The sequence below is a fragment of the Colius striatus genome, chromosome 26 (assembly GCF_028858725.1).
Source record: "Colius striatus isolate bColStr4 chromosome 26, bColStr4.1.hap1, whole genome shotgun sequence".
NCBI lineage: Eukaryota > Metazoa > Chordata > Aves > Coliiformes > Coliidae > Colius > Colius striatus.
The window spans coordinates 3,222,276-3,239,324 of NC_084784.1; the positions used below are offsets into that span (position 1 = coordinate 3,222,276).

The window sequence follows — 17,049 nt, forward strand, 5'->3', positions numbered from 1 at the left end:
CTTTTGTGGGGGGGGAAGGGAGACACTGGGGTAAAGGGATGGGGTGGGGTCTGTGGGGTGGGGAAGGGGAACCCCCATCTATCACTCCCCCGTCAATCACCCCCCCCACAGCTATTGCCCCCCCCTCCCCATTTATCACCCCATTGCTGCCTCAGAGCCTCCAAATACCCCAAGGACCCCCCTCCTTCTGTGGCCCCCTCCCTCCTTCCAGCTGGACCCACCCCGCCCTAATTAGCGGCCACTAATGAGATTTGCCGGAATTGTATGACCCTGATCCGTTGGGGGGGGGATGGGGGAGGGGGGGGATGAGCAGGGGATGGGACACGACGGGGGGGGCGTGGAGGTGGGAGGAGACACGAGGCCACTGGGGAAGGTGGAGGAGGGACACGAGGGGATGGGAGGAGGACCCCAACTCACCACCCCCAAGCCCCCCGCCCCCAGGAAGGAGCAGCCGCACTCACAGCGTCAGATCCCACATTGTCACGTACCGACAGTTACAACCCGAGAGATGAAAACACTGTACACGGCCCGACCCCCCCCCGCCCCGACCCCCACCCACCCCCACGACCCCCCCCAACAAACCCCGGCTCAGCCCCACAGCGCTGGGGGAAGGGGAGATGGGTGGAGGGGTGCAGTGGGGCGTCACAGCACGGGGTGAGGGGGGGTCTTACATTCATGAGGGGGGGTCTGTAGCCGTGGGGGGGGGTCCCGCTGGCAGATCCCCACCCCCATCACCCCACCTCACCCCCCCCAGGCACCGCGGCGTTGGTGAGGGGGGCTGGAAGGGGGGGGGGCTCCATCCCAACGCTGAACGAAGCAATAAATTAAAGCGGGACGCCAAGAAAAGGGGGGGACGGGGGGTGGGGGGTGAGGGGGGGGTCAGGACACGGCGGGGTGGGGTTGGGGGGCGTACAAAAGGTTGTTGTAGAAAAGGGGGGGGGGGTCGGGGAGGGATGGGGGGGGCTGCTCTGCTCCTGCCACAGAGGCTGTGCCTGGGGAGGGGGCAGGGGGGGAGGGCAAAATGGGGGGTCGTGGCTGGGGGGGGGCAAAGAGGGGGGGTTATGACTGGGAGAGGGGCAAAGGGGGGGTGTCGTGGGGAGGGTGACACGGTGGGGTGATGTGTGGGGGGTGCCACGGAGTGATGGGAGGGGTGTTGGGGGGCGTCTGCCCCCGTGCTGGGGAGGGGGTGTCACGTCGGGAGGGGACGGTGGGGGGGGGTGACACGGGGATCAGTGGCCACGGCACCGGGTCGGTAGCCCCGTTGTGGCCACCCTGGTTGGGCAGGAGGGAGCCAAATGTCCCCACCCCCCTGCGACCCCCCCCCCTTCCCCTGAGACCCTCCCCCCGGGCACGGCGCAGGGGGCGTGGGGAGGGGGGCAGAGGGGGGGGAGCAGGAGCAGAGAAGCCCCCGGTGAGGGGCTGGATAATAAATAAGAGCATCAAAAATACAACCGGTCCCCCCGCCGCAGTCCGGGCTGGGGAGGGGGGCGTCGGGGAGGCTTTGGGGGGGCTTTGGGGGTGCCCCGGCCGGCTATACCAGGGCGCTGCGGGGCTGGCAGGGGCCCAGGCTGGCGCAGCTGCTCTTGCGGCGGGGGCCGGGGGTGGCCGGGCTAGCGGGGGGCTCCGCGGGGCAACCGTGTTGGGTCAGGATGTCGCTGCACTCGCGGCTCCCGGCGCGACGGGCGTAAAACAGCGCGGTGCGACCCTGCCCGTCCCGAGCCCGCACGTCCGCGCCGTACTGCGGGACACAGACCCCCACGGGGCGGGTCAGAGCCCCACGGCACGGGACAGACCCCCACGGGGTGGGTCAGAGCCCCCCGGATAGGTCAGAGCCCCACAGGACAGGACAGACCCCCACGGGGTGGGTCAGAGTCCCACAGGGTGGGACAGAGCCCCCCGGGCTGTGTGAGACCCCCATGAGCTGTGTCAGACCCCCCCAGCTTTGTCTGATCCCCACAGGATGGGTCAGACCCCCCTGGGCTGTGCCACCCCATAGCCCTCCATGGTCACCCTGTCACCCCATGGCCACCCCACGCTCCCCATGGCCACCCCACACCCTGTATGGCCACCCTGTCACCCCCACGACCACCACTCAGTCCCCCATGGCCACCCTTCCACCCCCATGACCGTGCCACCTGCCCTCTGCCCATGCCACATGCCCCATACCCCTGCCACAGCCCCCATGGCCACCCTGTCACCCCATGGGCACCCCATGCTCCCCATGGCCACTCCACACCCTGCATGGCCACCCTGTCACCCCATGGCCACCCTGTCACCCCCATGGCCACCCCATGCCCCCCATGGCCACTCCACATCCTGCATGGCCACCCTGTCACCCCATGGCCACCCTGTCACCCCCATGGCCACCCCATGCCCCCCATGGCCACGTCCACACCCTGCATGGCCACCCCACAGCCCCCGATGGCCACCCTGTCCCCCCCATGGCCGTGCCACGTCCCAGGACGTACCCACACCAGCAGCTGGGTGATGACCACGAGGGCCATGTCGCAGGCCACGTGCAGGGCCGTGCGTCGCTCCCTGTCGCCGCTGCTGACGTTGAGCTGCTCCTTCCTGCTGTGGGCCAGCAGCAGCAGCACCAGCTCCAGGTCCTTGTCCTGCACCGCGCTCAGCAGCCGCTCGCCCAGCGGGGCCTCGGCCGCCGGCAGCGGGGCCAGGAACAGCCTCTGCTCGTACTTGGCTCTGATCCACGACTCCCGCTCCTCCCTGGGGTGAGGGGTGGGGGGCATCAGGGAATCACACGGGGCTGAGGGGTGGGAAGGGTCCTGCAGAGCTGCCCAAGCCACAACCCCCTGCTCCAGCAGCTTCCCCTGGCTCAGGGGGCACAGGAACGTGTCCAGGGGGGTTGGGAACCTCCTGAGAAGGAGCCTCCACACCCTCCCTGGGCAGCCTGGGCCAGGGCTCCCTCAGCTCAGCACCAAAGGACTTGCTCCTCCTGGGCCAGGGGCACTTGCTGTGTCCCAGTCTGTGCCCATCACCCCTTGTCCTGCCACTGGCCACCCCAGCACAAAGCCTGGCCCCATCCATCCTCCTTTAGCGACTGAGCAGCACTGAGAAGGGCCCCTGAGCTCAGTCTCCTCTTCCCCAGACTGAACAGCCCCAGGTCCTGCAGCCTTCCCTCAGAAGGAACATGCTCCAGTTCCCTCAGCATCTTGGTGTCCCTGCTCTGGCCTCTCTCCAGCACTTCCCTGTCCCTCTGGAGCTGAGGAGCCCAGAACTGGACACAGGACTCCAGGGCAGAGCAGAGGGGCAGCACAACCTCCCTGGTCCTGCTGCCCACACTCTCTTCATGCCCCACAGGCTGCCATTGACTCCTTGCCCACATTGCTGACCCCACATTCCCTTTGCTGCCCCCCAGCACTGCCAGGTCCCTCCCCAGCAGCTCACCCCCATCCCACACTCCCCTGTCTCTGCAGCTGGGGAGCTCAGCACCGGCCCCATCACCCCATCCGTGGCTTTACCGCAGAGCATCGGGCTCCTGTGCCCCAGGGAGGTTCTGGGGGGGGCTGTGGGGGCCAGACACGCACCGTGAGGACTCGTGGGTGGGTTTGCAGCGGCCCTGGGGGTTGTGCTCCCAGATGCTGTTGGCCGTGGCGTTGCCGATGGACGTCAGCACCAGCGTCAGCTCCCGGGGCCAGTCGTCCAGGTCCAGGGAGCGCACACGGGACAGGTGGGTGCCCAGGTTGCGGTGGATGCCCGAGCACTCGATGCAGATCAGGGCCCCCAGGTTTAAACTGGCCCAGGTGGGGTCTGGAGGGGAGTGGGGGGATACACACAGAGGCTGTGGGGAGCACGCTGGGGGTACGGGGCGGCTCGTGGCAGCGTGTGGCAACTGCACGTGGCACCCTGTGACTTGGGGCACTTTGGGGTGCATGGCACGGTGTGAGCCCATGGCACAGTGACCCATGGTGTGGTGTGGCCCATGGCACAGAGTGACCCATGGTGTGGTGTGACCCATGGTGTGGTGTGGTCCATGGCACAAAGTGACCCATGGCACAAAGTGACCCATGGCACAGTGTGACCCATGGCACAGTGTGACCTGTGGCATCACGTAGCCCATGGCACAGTGTGGCCCATGATGTGGTGTGACACATGGCATCAAGTGGCCCATGGCTCAGAGTGACCCATGGCATCAAGTGGCCCATGGTGTAGTGTGACCCATGGCATAGTGTGGCCCATGGCTCAGAGTGACCCATGGCACACTGTGACCCATGGTGTGGTGTGACCCATGGCACAGTGTGACCCACAGTACCATGTGACCAAAGCCCCCCATAGCCCATGACCCCCTCCATGGCCATAGCACCATATGACCAACCAACAGCCCCCCCATGACCCCGTGGTCCCCCATAACCCCCAACCCAATGTGGCCAATGGTCTGTGGCCCTCTATAGCCCATGGCACCACCTGCCCAATGCCCCCCATGGCCATGGCACTGTGACACCAACAGCCCCCCATGGCCCAATATGACCAAAGCCCCCCATGTCCCGTGAGCCTCCCATGGCACCACATACCCAACGTCCCCTCCACGGCACCCTGTCACCAGTGGTCCCTCATGACTTATTGCCCCCCTTGTAACCCAAGGCCACCAATGCCCCCACCATCGTGGCCCCACATCCCCCAGGTCCCCCCTCACCCCCCAGGACACTCACTGGGTGCCCCACAGTCCACGCAGAGTGAGTTACCACGGGCGTTCCTGATGGCCTGGATGGCCACGGCTTCGCTCTGGCTGTCCATGCGCGCCTGGGCGAGACGGGGTGAGGGGCAGGGGGGCTGCTGACCACCACCACCACCGTGTGCGTGTGGGGAGAGGGGGGATTGGGAGGGTCTCCTACCTTGTTCTTGCTGCTCTCACAGCACTGCAGGCTGGCCAGGATCTGGCTCTCGATGGCTTGAACCCAGGCGTCGCGCTCCTCGAAGCTGCCGGCCTCGAAGTGCCACGTCTGCCCCGTGCTGGACACGATGATGAACTCAAAGTTCTCCTCTTCTGTGGGACCACAGACCCCAGTGGGTGCCCAGAACCCACCTCTCCAACATCCCTCCACGACCCCCAGTCCCTGGATCCCCCAGCCCAAAGCCCAGGGTCCCCTCCCCAAGCCCACGGCTGTGCTGGGAGGGCGCAGGGGGGGCGCAGGGTGGGCGCAGGGTGGGTGCAGGGTGGGTGCAGGGTGGGTGCAAGGTAGGGGGGGGGTCAGGCCACATCCCAAACCCCACAATTACCTGTTTTATAAATATTTCTTAAACTACCAAAGCTTTTTAATTTCCACATTTTGCGTTTGGCTGCTCAGAGGGTCCCAGGGCAGCGAGAGCAGAGAGACAGCAGAGGGGGAGGGGGGAGAGAGACACAGTCACACAGCAGCCCGCGAAGCCCCCGGGGCCAAGGGGGTGGGAGGCGGTGGCACAGCGAAGAAGGGGACAAGTGTGGGGGGCTGAGCGTGGCAAAGGAGGGTGGAAGGGCAGGATTTGGCCCTGGGGGGCTCAGGGCATTGATCTCCCCTCCCTCCCCCGGCTCTCTCACCTTCTGCCTGGCCAGTGGAACCCTCTGTCTTGGATGGGGTCATGAGCTTCTTCCTCCTGTGCTTCTTCCTGTCCAGCATGGGCGAGGGAGGGGGCTCCCTGCCCGAGCTGCTGGGGCTGGAGAGGGGCTCGAAGGCAGGGGCAGGGTCTGCAGAGACAGCCACAGGCTGGGCTGCTGGGGGCAGCGAGGGAGCCAGGGGCACCGAGTAACCAGGGGCACCAGGGGCACCAAGCCCACCAGCGGCACCAGGGCCACTGGGGCTCACTGGGGTCACCAGGGACACAGAGTCCACCAGTCACAGGGGACATTGAGTCCATCATCATCACTGGGATCCCCAGGGCCACCAAATCCACCAGTGTCATCAGGGACATTGAGTCCATCAAGTGTCACAAGGGACACCGAGTCCACCAGTGTCACAAGGGCCATTGGGGCTCACTGGGGTCACCAAGGCCACTGAGTCCACCAGTCACCAGGGCCACCAAGTCCCAAGCTCACCAGGGTCACCAAGGGACCACCACATCCTCAGGGTCACCAGCAGCACCAAAAGCCATCAGGTCCTCACCAGGGCCACCAAGGGCCACCAAGTCCCAAGCTCACCAAGGGCCACCAAGGGCCACCAAGGGCCACCAAGTCCCAGACTCACCAGGACCACCAAGAGCCACCAATTCCCAAGCTCGCCAGGACCACCAAGTGCCCCCAGCCCCCTTATGGCCAGCACCACACACACCCTGGCCATGCCCCAGGCAGGTGGCCGTGCCCAGGAGCCCTGGCAGTGCCGTGACACTCACCAGAGCCGCCCAGCTTGGCGCTGGAGGCCGAGGCGCAGCGCTGCAACGACCGCTCGCCCTTGCCCGCACCCTTCATGCCCGGCTCCGGCGGGAGGCTGAGAGCCACGGCCGAGGCACCAGCTGTGAGGAGAAGCCACAGTGTCACAAAGGTCCCCTCAGAGCCCTCTGTCCCCAGCCCTCTCCTGATGGACTCACAGGCGCCCTCAGGCACGTCCTTCACCAGCCCGTTGATGCTGGCAGAGGGGCCGCAGGCTGAGATGGCGCGTGGCGGCCGCTTCCCCGGCACCTTCACCGTGGTCCTCAGCAGGTCCATCTCCTTCCCGTGGGTGCTGTGGATGTAATCCTGCGGCAGGGACAGGCTGGGGCTCAGCCAGTGTCCACCCCACACCACACACCCCCGCACGCTGCTCTGTGGGGCTGGGGCTGCTCACGTTGATGGTGGGGTGGTAGAAGAGGAGCCCGTTGCTGGACAGGGTCACGTATTTCTTCTTCCACTCCTTGTTGAGGGAGTTGCCGCTGCGCTTCAGCAGGAAGCTCTGGGGGACGGGGGAAAGGTGGTGAGAGGGGAAAAGGGGCCAAGCAGGGGATGGTGGCACGTGGGGACAACACCTCTCGGGTACCTGCTTGATGGGGATGGCCCTGCCGCTGCCCGGCCCCTCGCCGCGACTGTCCAGGCTGCGCTTCTCTGAGTCGCTGCCACGGCGCGTCTGTGGGGAGGGGGCAGGGCTGGGGACCCCTGGCTGCTGCCACGGCTGCCCCCTTGCCCAAGGGCACCCTGAGGTACCCCCACGGCAACCACCGTGCCCAGGGACACCCTGAGGTGCCCATGTGCCCCCCATGATGACCACCATGACCAGAGAGATCCTGAGGTGCCCATGTGCCCCCCATGATGACCACCATGGCCAGAGAGACCCTGAGGTGCCCATGTGCCCCCCATGGCAATCACCATGCCCAGGGACACCCTGAGGTGCCCATGTGCCCCCATGATGACCACCATGACCACAGAGACCCTGAGGTGCCCATGTGCCCCCATGAGGACCATCATGCCCAGGGACACCCTGACATGCCCATGTGCCCCCAACGGCTGCCCTCTGACCAGGGGCACCCTGACGTGCCCCCCACTGCAATCACCATGCCCAGGGACACTCTGAGGTGCCCACATGCCCCCCGTGGCTGCCCCCTGCGCACAACACCCCGAGGTGCCCAGATGCTCCCCACAGCAACCACCTTGCCCAGGGACACCCTGGGGTGCCACATGCCCCCTCCTCCTCCCTCCAGGGTGACCACTCACGGCGAAGAGGCTGGTGCGGCGCTTGGCACCGCGGTGCAGGGAGCTGGGGGTGCCCAGCGCCGCCGGGGTCTCGCTCCTCAGCTCCCGGTGGCTGACGTTGGGGGTGGAGGGCAGCGAGGACGAGTAGTCGCTGGTGTGGCCACCGTTGCTGGCCTGGGCCACACGTGGGGTCAGTCACTCGGTGGCTCGTGGGCAGGGGAGGGGGATGGGGCAGGGGGAGAGCTTTGGGGGGGTGGTACCTGGCCAGGGTGGATGCCCCCTAAGGGGGTGGATGCGGTTGAGTGGCTGGGGGTGCTGGGCAGGGACTTGCAGGAGGCCACGAGCTGCTGCTGCTTCCTCAGAGCCACGACCTTCTGGGCCACTGCAGAGAGAGGGTTGGTGTCAGGAGGGGCATGGTGCTGGGAGCCTGCCCACATGGCCAGGGGCCACATCCCACGCTGGCCACTGGCCACAGGCTCTGTCCCACCCCAGCCACTGGCCACAGGCTCCATCCCACCTCAGTCACTGGCCACAGATGCCATCCCACATTGGCCACAGACTCCATCCCACCTCAGTCACTGGCCACAGATTCCATCCCACATTGGCCATAGACTCCATCCCACCCCAGCCCTGGCCATAGTCTCCATCCCACCTCAGCCCCTGGCCACAGATTCCATCCCACATTGGCCACAGGCTCCATCCCACACTGGCCACTGGCTCCATCTCACCCCAGCCACTGGCCATAGGTTCCATTCCACACTGGCCACTGGCTACAGGCTCTATTCCATCTCAGCCACTGGCCAATGAGTCTCATCCCACCTCAGCCATCAGCCACAGGCCCCATCCCACCCAACCACGGGCCCCATCCCACACTGGCCACTGGCCACAGGTCCCATCCCACCCAACCACATGTCCTGCACATGGCCACAGCCCCCAACCCCCAGCAGCCACTGTCCCTCCTGCTCACCAACCCCCCTCCCAGCCCTTCCCCAGCCCCCAGCAGCCCTGGGACACCCACCCTCAGTGAACACTCTGTCCACGTTGAGGCCGTACGTGGCGCAGGTCTCGTAGTAGAGGCAGCGCCTCATGTCCCCACAGAGCGCCTGAGCCCTCGTGTCCTCGATCACCCGCGGGCTGGACGAGCTGATCTTGTCTTGGGGGGCAGCAGAATGAGGGGGGTGGGGTGGGGGGGTCATTCCCTGCCATCCCCAGCCACGTGGAGCTGGTTCTGTGCCCCCTCCCCAGCTCACCCTGGCTCCTGTGCCCCCTCCCGAGCTGGTCCTGTGCCCCCTCCCCAGCTCACCCTGGCTCCTGTGCCCCCTCCCCAGCTCCCCCTGGCTCCTGCGCCCACCCCCAGCTCACCCTGGGTGCCCACCAGTGCCAGGACCATGTCCCCAGCAGCCTGGCAGGCGCTGAGCAGCGCGTGCAGCCGCGTCACCTCCTCGAAGCTGCTCTCGTTCTCCAGGCTGAAGACGAAGACGACGGCGTCGGCCCAGCTGGCAAACTGGGGGGGATATGGTTTGGGGGGTGGGGGTCAGGGAGTGGGTACAGGCTGGGGTAGGCCCCTCCCAACCCCCCTCCCAGTCCCCCCAACCCCTCACAGACCTTGGCATCGGGGGCACCCCCTTCCTCGCGGATGAGCAGGAGGTGGCTCTGCCCGTCCACCGTCAGCTCGCGCTTGAACTGGCCGCCTGGCACGGAGAAGGGGGGACAGGGGGGAGCCCCGTGGCAGTGCCCGACCCCACAGCCACTGGGGCCATGGCTGTGCCCATCCCCGTGCCCGTGCTCAGGCCTTGGAAACCCCTGTGGCCTCATCCAGCCCATGGCCATGCCCAGCACCAAGACCTTGGACACCCCATGGCCATGCCCAACCCTACGGCCTCATCCAGCCCATGGCCATGCTCACCACCATGGCCACAGCCAACCCCATGGCCTCATCCATCCCATGGCCTCATCCATCCCATAGCCTCATCCACCCCATGGCCACAGCCAACCCTACAGCCTTGGTCACCCCATGCCCATGCCCAACCCTATTGTCTTGACCATTCCATGGCCATGCCCAGCACCAAGACCTTGGACACCCCATGCCCATGCACAGCCCCATGGTCCTGTCCATCCCCATGGTCACGTCCAACCCAATGACTTAACCCCTCCATGGCCAAGCTCAGGTCCATGGTGATGCCCATCCCCATGGCCATGCCCATCCCGTGGCCACTCACTCTCGGTGGGCTCCAGCCCCACGTAGGAGCCGGTGAGGAAGCGATGGACAAGTGCTGATTTGCCACTCTTGCTGCTGCCCAGGATGCCCTGGGGAGAGGACAGAGGGGCCATCAGGGCCGCTGAGGACGGGAGGACACGGGGACAGGCCACGGTGCCACGGTACCCACCATACGGATCTCGGGGATGGAGCGGCCCAGGGTCCATTCCTGGCTGTTCACCAACGCCTCTGCGGAGAGGAGAGGGGTGGGATGGTGCCCAGGCACCCCCCAGCACACCCCCCCAGCACCCCCCAGCCCGGGAGGGAGGGGGCACAGCCACCCCCAGCCCTGCGGCAGCACCACCAGCATCTGGCGTGGGCGGCCACGAGCCGTCACCAGGCAACGGCACCGGCAGCGGCAGCGGCACAGCGCGGCGGGGGCGGCGGCACAGGCCACGTGGCAGGGACGGGGCAGCACCGGGACACGCTGGCTGTGGGCACGAGGACACGGCGGGGACAGCGGGAGGCGGCGTGGCGGGAGGAGCGTGGCACGGGGACACGAGGGGAACCGGGTACGGTGAGCACCGGGGTGTGATGGGCACCAGGACACAACAGGCACCAGGACATGATGGGCACCAGGACACGTGGAGATCTGGATGTGATGGGCACCAGGATGTGATGGGCACCAGGACACGATGGGCACCAGGATGTGATGGGCACCAGGATGTGATAGGCACCAGGACACAACAGGTACCAGGGCACAATGGGCACCAGGACACATGGAGATCAGGATGTGATGGGCACCAGGACACAACAGGCACCAGGATATGATAAGCACCAGGATGTGACGGGCACCAAGACACAAGGAGCACCAGGATGTGACGGGCACCAGGACACAACAGGCATCAGGACACAACGAGCACCAGGATATGATGAGCACCAGGATATGATGGGCACCAGGACACAAGGAGCACCAGGATATGATGGGCACCAGGACACAACAGGCATCAGGACACAACGAGCACCAGAACACGATGGGCACCAGAACACAACAGGCACCAGGGTGTGATGGGCACCAGGATGTGTCGTGGCACCAGGACACGGCATTGGAGACACAACGAGCAGCAGGCCACAAACAGGCACCAGGCTGTGGAGTGGCACGAGGACACGGTGGCACAGCGTGGCACAGGGACACGGTGGGGCACACGATGGCCACGAGGACGTGGTGCAGGACGAGATGGCAGCTGGGTGTCTGCCCACGTCCACGGGGACACGGCGGGCACAAGGGCACGGCACCAGGGTGTTGTTGGTGTGTGGCACACGAGGGTGTTGGTGTGGCACGAGGATGTGATGGGCACCAGGCTGGGACACACAATGGGCATGAGGCTGCAGTGGACATGGTGCCATGAGGCCGTGGCATGGCACAGAGGACGCTGCTCGTGCCCTCCACGTGCCCCTCTGGGCTCCAAACCTCCCCCAGCACAAGAAGGGGAAACTGAGGCAGGGCAGAGGCTGGGGTGGGGGGCTCCAGGGGGTTTCAGTTTCCCCCCTGCCACGCTCTGGGCTGCCCCTCGAGGTCTGTGGCAACCACGGGGTTAACGCTGCTGCCTGTCCCCCCCCTGAATAGTCACGGAGCTGCCACCCACGGGTGTCCCTGCTGCCACCCACCCCCCCCGGGCCCACGCACCCCACGGCGCTGAGGGGGCACAGGGGGGGACAGAAGGACGAATGTGACACGGGACCGGCCGGGCAATGGGGAAACTGAGGCACGGGACCCCCCTTCCCCAGCCAAAGAGCCCACCCAGAGGTGTCTCTATCCATTGGGGGGGGGATCTCTCCCACAGCCCCCCTCTCACACATCCCCCAGCACACCCCGACACCCCCCAGCCCGTGGGGCACCGACGGCTCCTTCTGCCCCACGCAGGGAAACTGAGGCACGGCACAAGCTCCGTGGGCACCCGACCCCCCCTTCAACAGGTCACTGGGGGGTGGGGAGGGGGGAGGGGAGGTTCCCACCCACCCAACCCCGCCCCCCTCCCCCCCATCCATCCCGGTACTCACGGGGGGGGGCAGCTCGCGGGGGGTCGTCGCCGAGGGGGCTCCAGGGGGGCGCGGGGTGCGTGGGGGTGGCCGCGGGGCTCTTGGTGAAGATGCCGCTGATGAACTTGAGCATCTTGCGGTCGCGGGTGGAAGCTCGACCCCCTTCACGCCCCCGTTTCAACCCCGTTTCCATTTGGGGGGCAGCGGGGGCCGGCACCAACCCCCCACCCCCCGAGCCCGGCTGTAAGTCGCTGTAATCCAGGGTCTTGCTTTTGCCCTTGTGCGGGGACAGTCGCCCCCGCGCCGGTGCCCGCGCTGCCCCTTCGCCCCCCGCCTTGCCCCCGGCTTTCGGACGCCCTTTGCTCTCGCCCTCGGGCCACGACAGGCGGCTGCCGGCGGGTTTGTGGGAGCTTTTGCCCACCTTGGCGTCGCCCCCCCACCTTGGCACCGCTGGTGGTCACCGTCTTGAAGGGTTTGGTGCCCGTCAGGCGCAGGCGGCGGGTGCCGGCGGACGGGTGCGGGGAAGACGAGCCCGGGGGAGGGTGCGTGGGGGGTTTGACCCCCTCCGGGGGCATCTCGGGGTGAGCCCAGCTCGCCTGAGCCAGGAGCGGCCGTTTGGGGGGTGCCAAGGGTTGGGGGGTCTCCTGGGGTACCCGGGCTCGCTCCCCGGCTGCCTCCAAGGTGCCCTTGGCCCCCCAGGAGAGCCCGTCGGGTTTGGGGGGCACGGCGGGGGGTAAAGAGGCCGGGTCGGGTTTAGGGGGGACGGCGGGGGGAAGGGGAAGCGAGGCCGGGTCGGGTTTTGGGGGTAACAAAGCCGGGTCGGGTTTGGGGGGCACGGCGGGGGGTACCAAAGGCAAGTCGGGTTTGGGGGGCAAGAGAGACGGGTCGGGTTTGGGGGGGTAACAAGGCCGGGTCGGGTTTGGGGGGCACGGCGGGGGGGGCCGGCGGCGGGGGGCGAGCGGGGGCGGTTGGCACCATGGCCGCTGCCGGGGGGCTCGGGGCCGCGGGTGCGGGGGCTGCCGGGGGGCTGCGGGGGGTCGGGGGGGGCCGGAGCCGCCGCTACTTATCCAAAGAGCGTCCTGGCGTTGGAAAAGCCGCTCGGGCCTTTTGGCTTTGCCACCGGAGGGATCTTCGGTGCGGGAGGAATCCGGTACCTGCCCGGGGTTGGGGGGTCCATCCTCGACCCCCCCAACACGTTCCGCTTCCCCCGGAGCGGCCACCGACTCGAGCTTGACCAGGGTGAGGGAGATGAGGTAGGTGGTCCGGCGCTGGAGGCCGGTGGTCCTGCTCATGGGTGCGGGCAGGGCAACTCCCCCCCACCCCACCCCTCCCCACCCCTCCCCACCCCGAACTGGGCAGGTAGAGGCCCCCCCCCAAACCCCCCCCCCCCTTTTTTCTCCCCTCAGCGGCTCCGCGGCCGCCGGTACCGGGAGGATGCTCCGCGCCGTCCCCACCCCCGGCCCTGCCTCTCCGAAGCCGGCCCCGCTCGCCCGCCCCCGGAGGGGTTGGCACCGCCGCCGCCCCCCCCCACTTCCCAAATCCAACCCCCCCCCCAACCTCCCCCCCCACGGCGGGATCGGGGCCGCCCCCCCCCTCAGACTCACCCCCACCCCGGGTTAGCGACTGGGGGCATCGTGGGGGGCTCCCAGCGCTGGGGGTGGGGGGATGGAGGGGGGTTGGGGGGGGGTGTTTTTTGGGGAGGGGGGAGATGGGAGGGGTAAAGAAGAGAAGGGGTTATGGAGGGGGGGTCGAGGAGGGAAACGAGACGGTTCTGGGGAGGGGGGATATGGGGGGGGATATGGGGGAGTGGGGGGGCTCGGGGGAGTTGATGGGGGGGCCGAGGGGTTTGTAGGGGGCTCGAGGGCTCGGGAGGGGGGGTTATGGGGGGGTTATGGGCACCGAGGGAGGGGCGCGGGGTGATGGGGGGTGGGGGAGGATGCGGGGTTACGGGGCGGGGGGGTTCATGGCCGAGTCCCCCCGTTCCCGGGGCTCACGGCAGGGTCCGTCTTCGTCGGCGGGGGGAGAGTATCGGGGGGCGCCCTGCGCCGCTGCCGGTTTTAGGGGGGGGGGGGGGGGTCGGGGCCGCCACGCGCCTCTCCCGGAGCCGGGGCCGGGGGCGGGCGGCGGCCCCGCAGCTACCGGGCAGGCGCGAGAGCTACCGGAGCCCCCCCCCCCCCGCACCGCGATACAACAACTCTCCCCACGCATCCCCCCCCCTCCCCGCCCCCAGAGCATCCCGCACCCCCCCAGAGCATCCCGCACCCCCCATCCCCTCCCGTAGCGCAGCCGTAGGGGTTCCGGGGGGGGGATGTGAGGGGGAGTTGCGGTGCCGTGGGGCGCGGAGGGGGTCGGGGGGGGCGCGGGGGGGGTCCCCGTGGGCCCGCAGGGTCGGGCCAGGCCCCAACCCGCCCGTTCTCCGGCGTTTTTAGCGCAGGAACCGGCCGCATCCCGTTGCCACGGTAACGGCGGGGCCGGTGATGGGGAGGGAGACGCGCTCTGTGTGTGTCCCCCAAAACCCCCCCCCGCGGGGACACCCGGAGGTGGCAGCCGGGACAGTCTGTCCCCACCTCCACGCTCAGCGTCCCCCCCTCAGCCCCTGTGACACCCCCACCTACCGCCACGAGCCCCCCCAGAGGGACACGGGGCCGTGGGGTGGAGGGTGGGGTGGGACGTGAGACCCCCGTGGACGGCCTCAGAACAGAGGGGACGCGGTGCCACGGGACAGGGGGTGGCACTTGGGGACAGATGCGGCTCTGGGTCCTCACACCTTCCCACGCCCCCCTCCCTCACTCCCACGCGCCGTGGGGCAGAGGGACCCCCGGAGCCGGTGGCCACGCGCGTTCGTGTCGCCGTCCCCCCACCCGCGTGGGGGGGTCGGGGGGGTGGGGTGGGGGGGTGGGGGAGGGGTCCGCGGGTGCTGTCACGTCCCCGGAGCTCGTGACGGAGCCCGCGCGCGAGCGTCGTCCCGGCAACACGCCCACGGACCCCCCCACGGCACGCGCCGGGGAAGTTGAGGTGTGGGGGGGCCGGGGTAGGAGGAGAAGGGGGGAGAGGGCACCTCCTGAACCCCCACAGACCCCATCCCCCCCTTGTCTCTCCCTGTCACCCCACGCGTGTCACCGACGACCCGTCCCCGTGAAGGGTGGAAGGGTCAGACCCCCTCACAGCCCCCCCACAGGCTCCCAGCGCTCCCTCTCAGCCCATCCCAGTACAGCCCAGTCCACATCCAGTGTCACCAGGCTCTGCTGCCCATCTCCCCGCGGGGATGGGGGGTCTGTGACCCCTCTAGAGCTCAGGGGAGCAGCGGGGGGGAGTCCGGGGAGAGGTCTGTGCCCCCCACTCCCCCTCCTCGGGGCTGTCTTGGGTACCACTCCACGGGTGCTTAGCAACGCGGCATCCCCCTGCTTCTCGTCGCCATGGCAACCGCGCCGGGGAGATGCCCGTGCACGGCGGGGGGGGCACAGGGATGTGCAGCGAGGGGGGGGCTCAGCACCGCGCGGAGGGGGAGGGGGGATGCACTGAGACCTTGTGCCCCCCGTGATGCCAATCTGGGACCCCCACCGGGTTGGGGGTTTGGGGGAGAGAGACACGCCCCCTCCACCCAAACGCATTGAGACCCCCTGAAGAGCAGCTCCCATCCCCACAGCAGGACCCCCACTCCGCAGAGAGGCCCCCCCACACACACAGAGGGCCCCCCTCCATCTCAGCAGGGGCCCCCCCGTCCCGTCCCGTCCCCCCCAGCAACCGCCGGAGGTGAGGAAACGCCGACGTCAGCGACCGCAGCGGCACCGGAAACCACCCCGACGGCAGAGCCCGGCGAGGGGGGGCCACGACCCCCTTCCCCCCCCCATCTCCCCTCTGGGTCTCACATCACCCCCCTCCCCCCGCCATGCCCGCAGACGGGACCCCACGGTGTGTGTGGGGGGCACGGGTGGCCCTGGTGTGGCAGCGGGCAGGGCAGGGGCTGGGCCACCCCCAATGCAGGGGGCACAGTTTGAGGGGGGGCTTCTGGGTGGGAAAGGGGAGGGGAGGGAGGGCAGAGACCCCCAGCTGGGAGGAGCAGGGTCAGCTCCTGTCCAGCCGTCTGTCCATCCCTCAGCCACCCATCCCTGTGCCCATCCCTCCAGCCAACCAGCTCCAGCTGCCTGTCCCTCCCTCCCTCTGATCATCCGTCCATCCACTCCCTTGTCCCTCTGTCCACCCCCTGTCCCTCTGTCCATCCTTGTGTCCTTCTGTCCATCCCTCTCTCCATCCTCCTGTCCCCGTTGTCCCCTGTCCCTCTGTCCATCCCCCTGTCCATCCCCTCATCCATTCCCCTGTCCCTCTGTCCATCCCCATGTCCCCATGTCCCCCATCCCTTTGTCCATCCCCTTTTCCCTCTATCCATCCCCATGTCTCATGTCTCTCTGTCCATCCCTGTGTCCCTCTGTCCACCCCGTTCCTCTGTCCATCCTCCCATCCCTCTGTCCATCCTCCCATCCCTCTGTCCATCCTCTCATCCCTCTGTCCATCTTCTCATCCCTCTGTCTATCCTCATGTCCCCATTGTCCCATGTCCCTCTGTCCACCCTGTCCCTCTGTCTGTCCCATGTCCCTCTGTCCACCCTCCTGTCCCCCTGTCCACCCTGTCCCTCTGTCCATTCCCTGTCCCTCTGTCCATCCCTGTCCCCCTGCCCACCCCGTGTCCCCCCCTGTCCCCGCAGCCGGTACCTTGCAGCCTGCTGATGGCCGTGGCCATCCTGACCCTCAGCCGTGGCTCGGGGACAGCGGCCACCAGCTCAATCAGCTGGTTCAGCTGCCTCTTGGCCCCCTCGTGCCGCTGCACCTCGGCGCGGATGGCGGCCAGCGCCCGCGGCCGTGCCGTGCCCATGGCACCTCAGGGACCTGCCGGGGGCCACCTCGGCCCCGGCCTCATGGCTCAGCCCTCCTGGCTGTCGGCATCGCTCGGTTCATCCGGTGCCGCGGCCGTGGCCGCGCCGGGTCCCGCTTCCTGCCGCCGGCAGCGCCGTGGGGCCGGGGAAGCCGCGGTGGGGCTGGAGGGGTCGCTGTGGGGCCCGGGGCGGGGGGGGGCTCAGGGAGGCACCGGCAGGCGCAGGGCAGAGCCTGGGAACGCCGGGGACGTGGCGCCTGTGCCCGGCCCCCGCTGCCGGCACGTCGGGACACGCCGGGACCCGTCGGGACCCGTCGTGGGGAACGGCCCAAGGCAGCCGCACCCCGGGCAC

The 17,049-nt window shown here is 68.2% G+C and overlaps 1 protein-coding gene across 1 annotated transcript; it reads right to left on the bottom strand.

Moving 5' to 3' along the window:
- Positions 1-1,281: 1,281 nt before the first annotated feature.
- Positions 1,282-16,746, bottom strand: AGAP2 (ArfGAP with GTPase domain, ankyrin repeat and PH domain 2). Its single transcript, XM_062015499.1, has 18 exons — positions 16,538-16,746; positions 9,979-10,037; positions 9,811-9,898; positions 9,197-9,282; positions 8,954-9,095; positions 8,610-8,744; positions 7,852-7,973; positions 7,613-7,765; positions 6,942-7,028; positions 6,753-6,857; positions 6,517-6,664; positions 6,322-6,441; positions 5,534-5,680; positions 4,851-5,002; positions 4,668-4,758; positions 3,546-3,768; positions 2,469-2,724; positions 1,282-1,738 (listed from the first exon to the last, which is right to left on the bottom strand). Exons 1-18 carry the CDS (start codon positions 16,695-16,697, stop codon positions 1,532-1,534), a joined length of 2,481 nt encoding a protein of 826 aa, XP_061871483.1. The 5' UTR covers positions 16,698-16,746; the 3' UTR covers positions 1,282-1,531.
- Between the last annotated feature and the right edge of the window lie 303 nt (positions 16,747-17,049).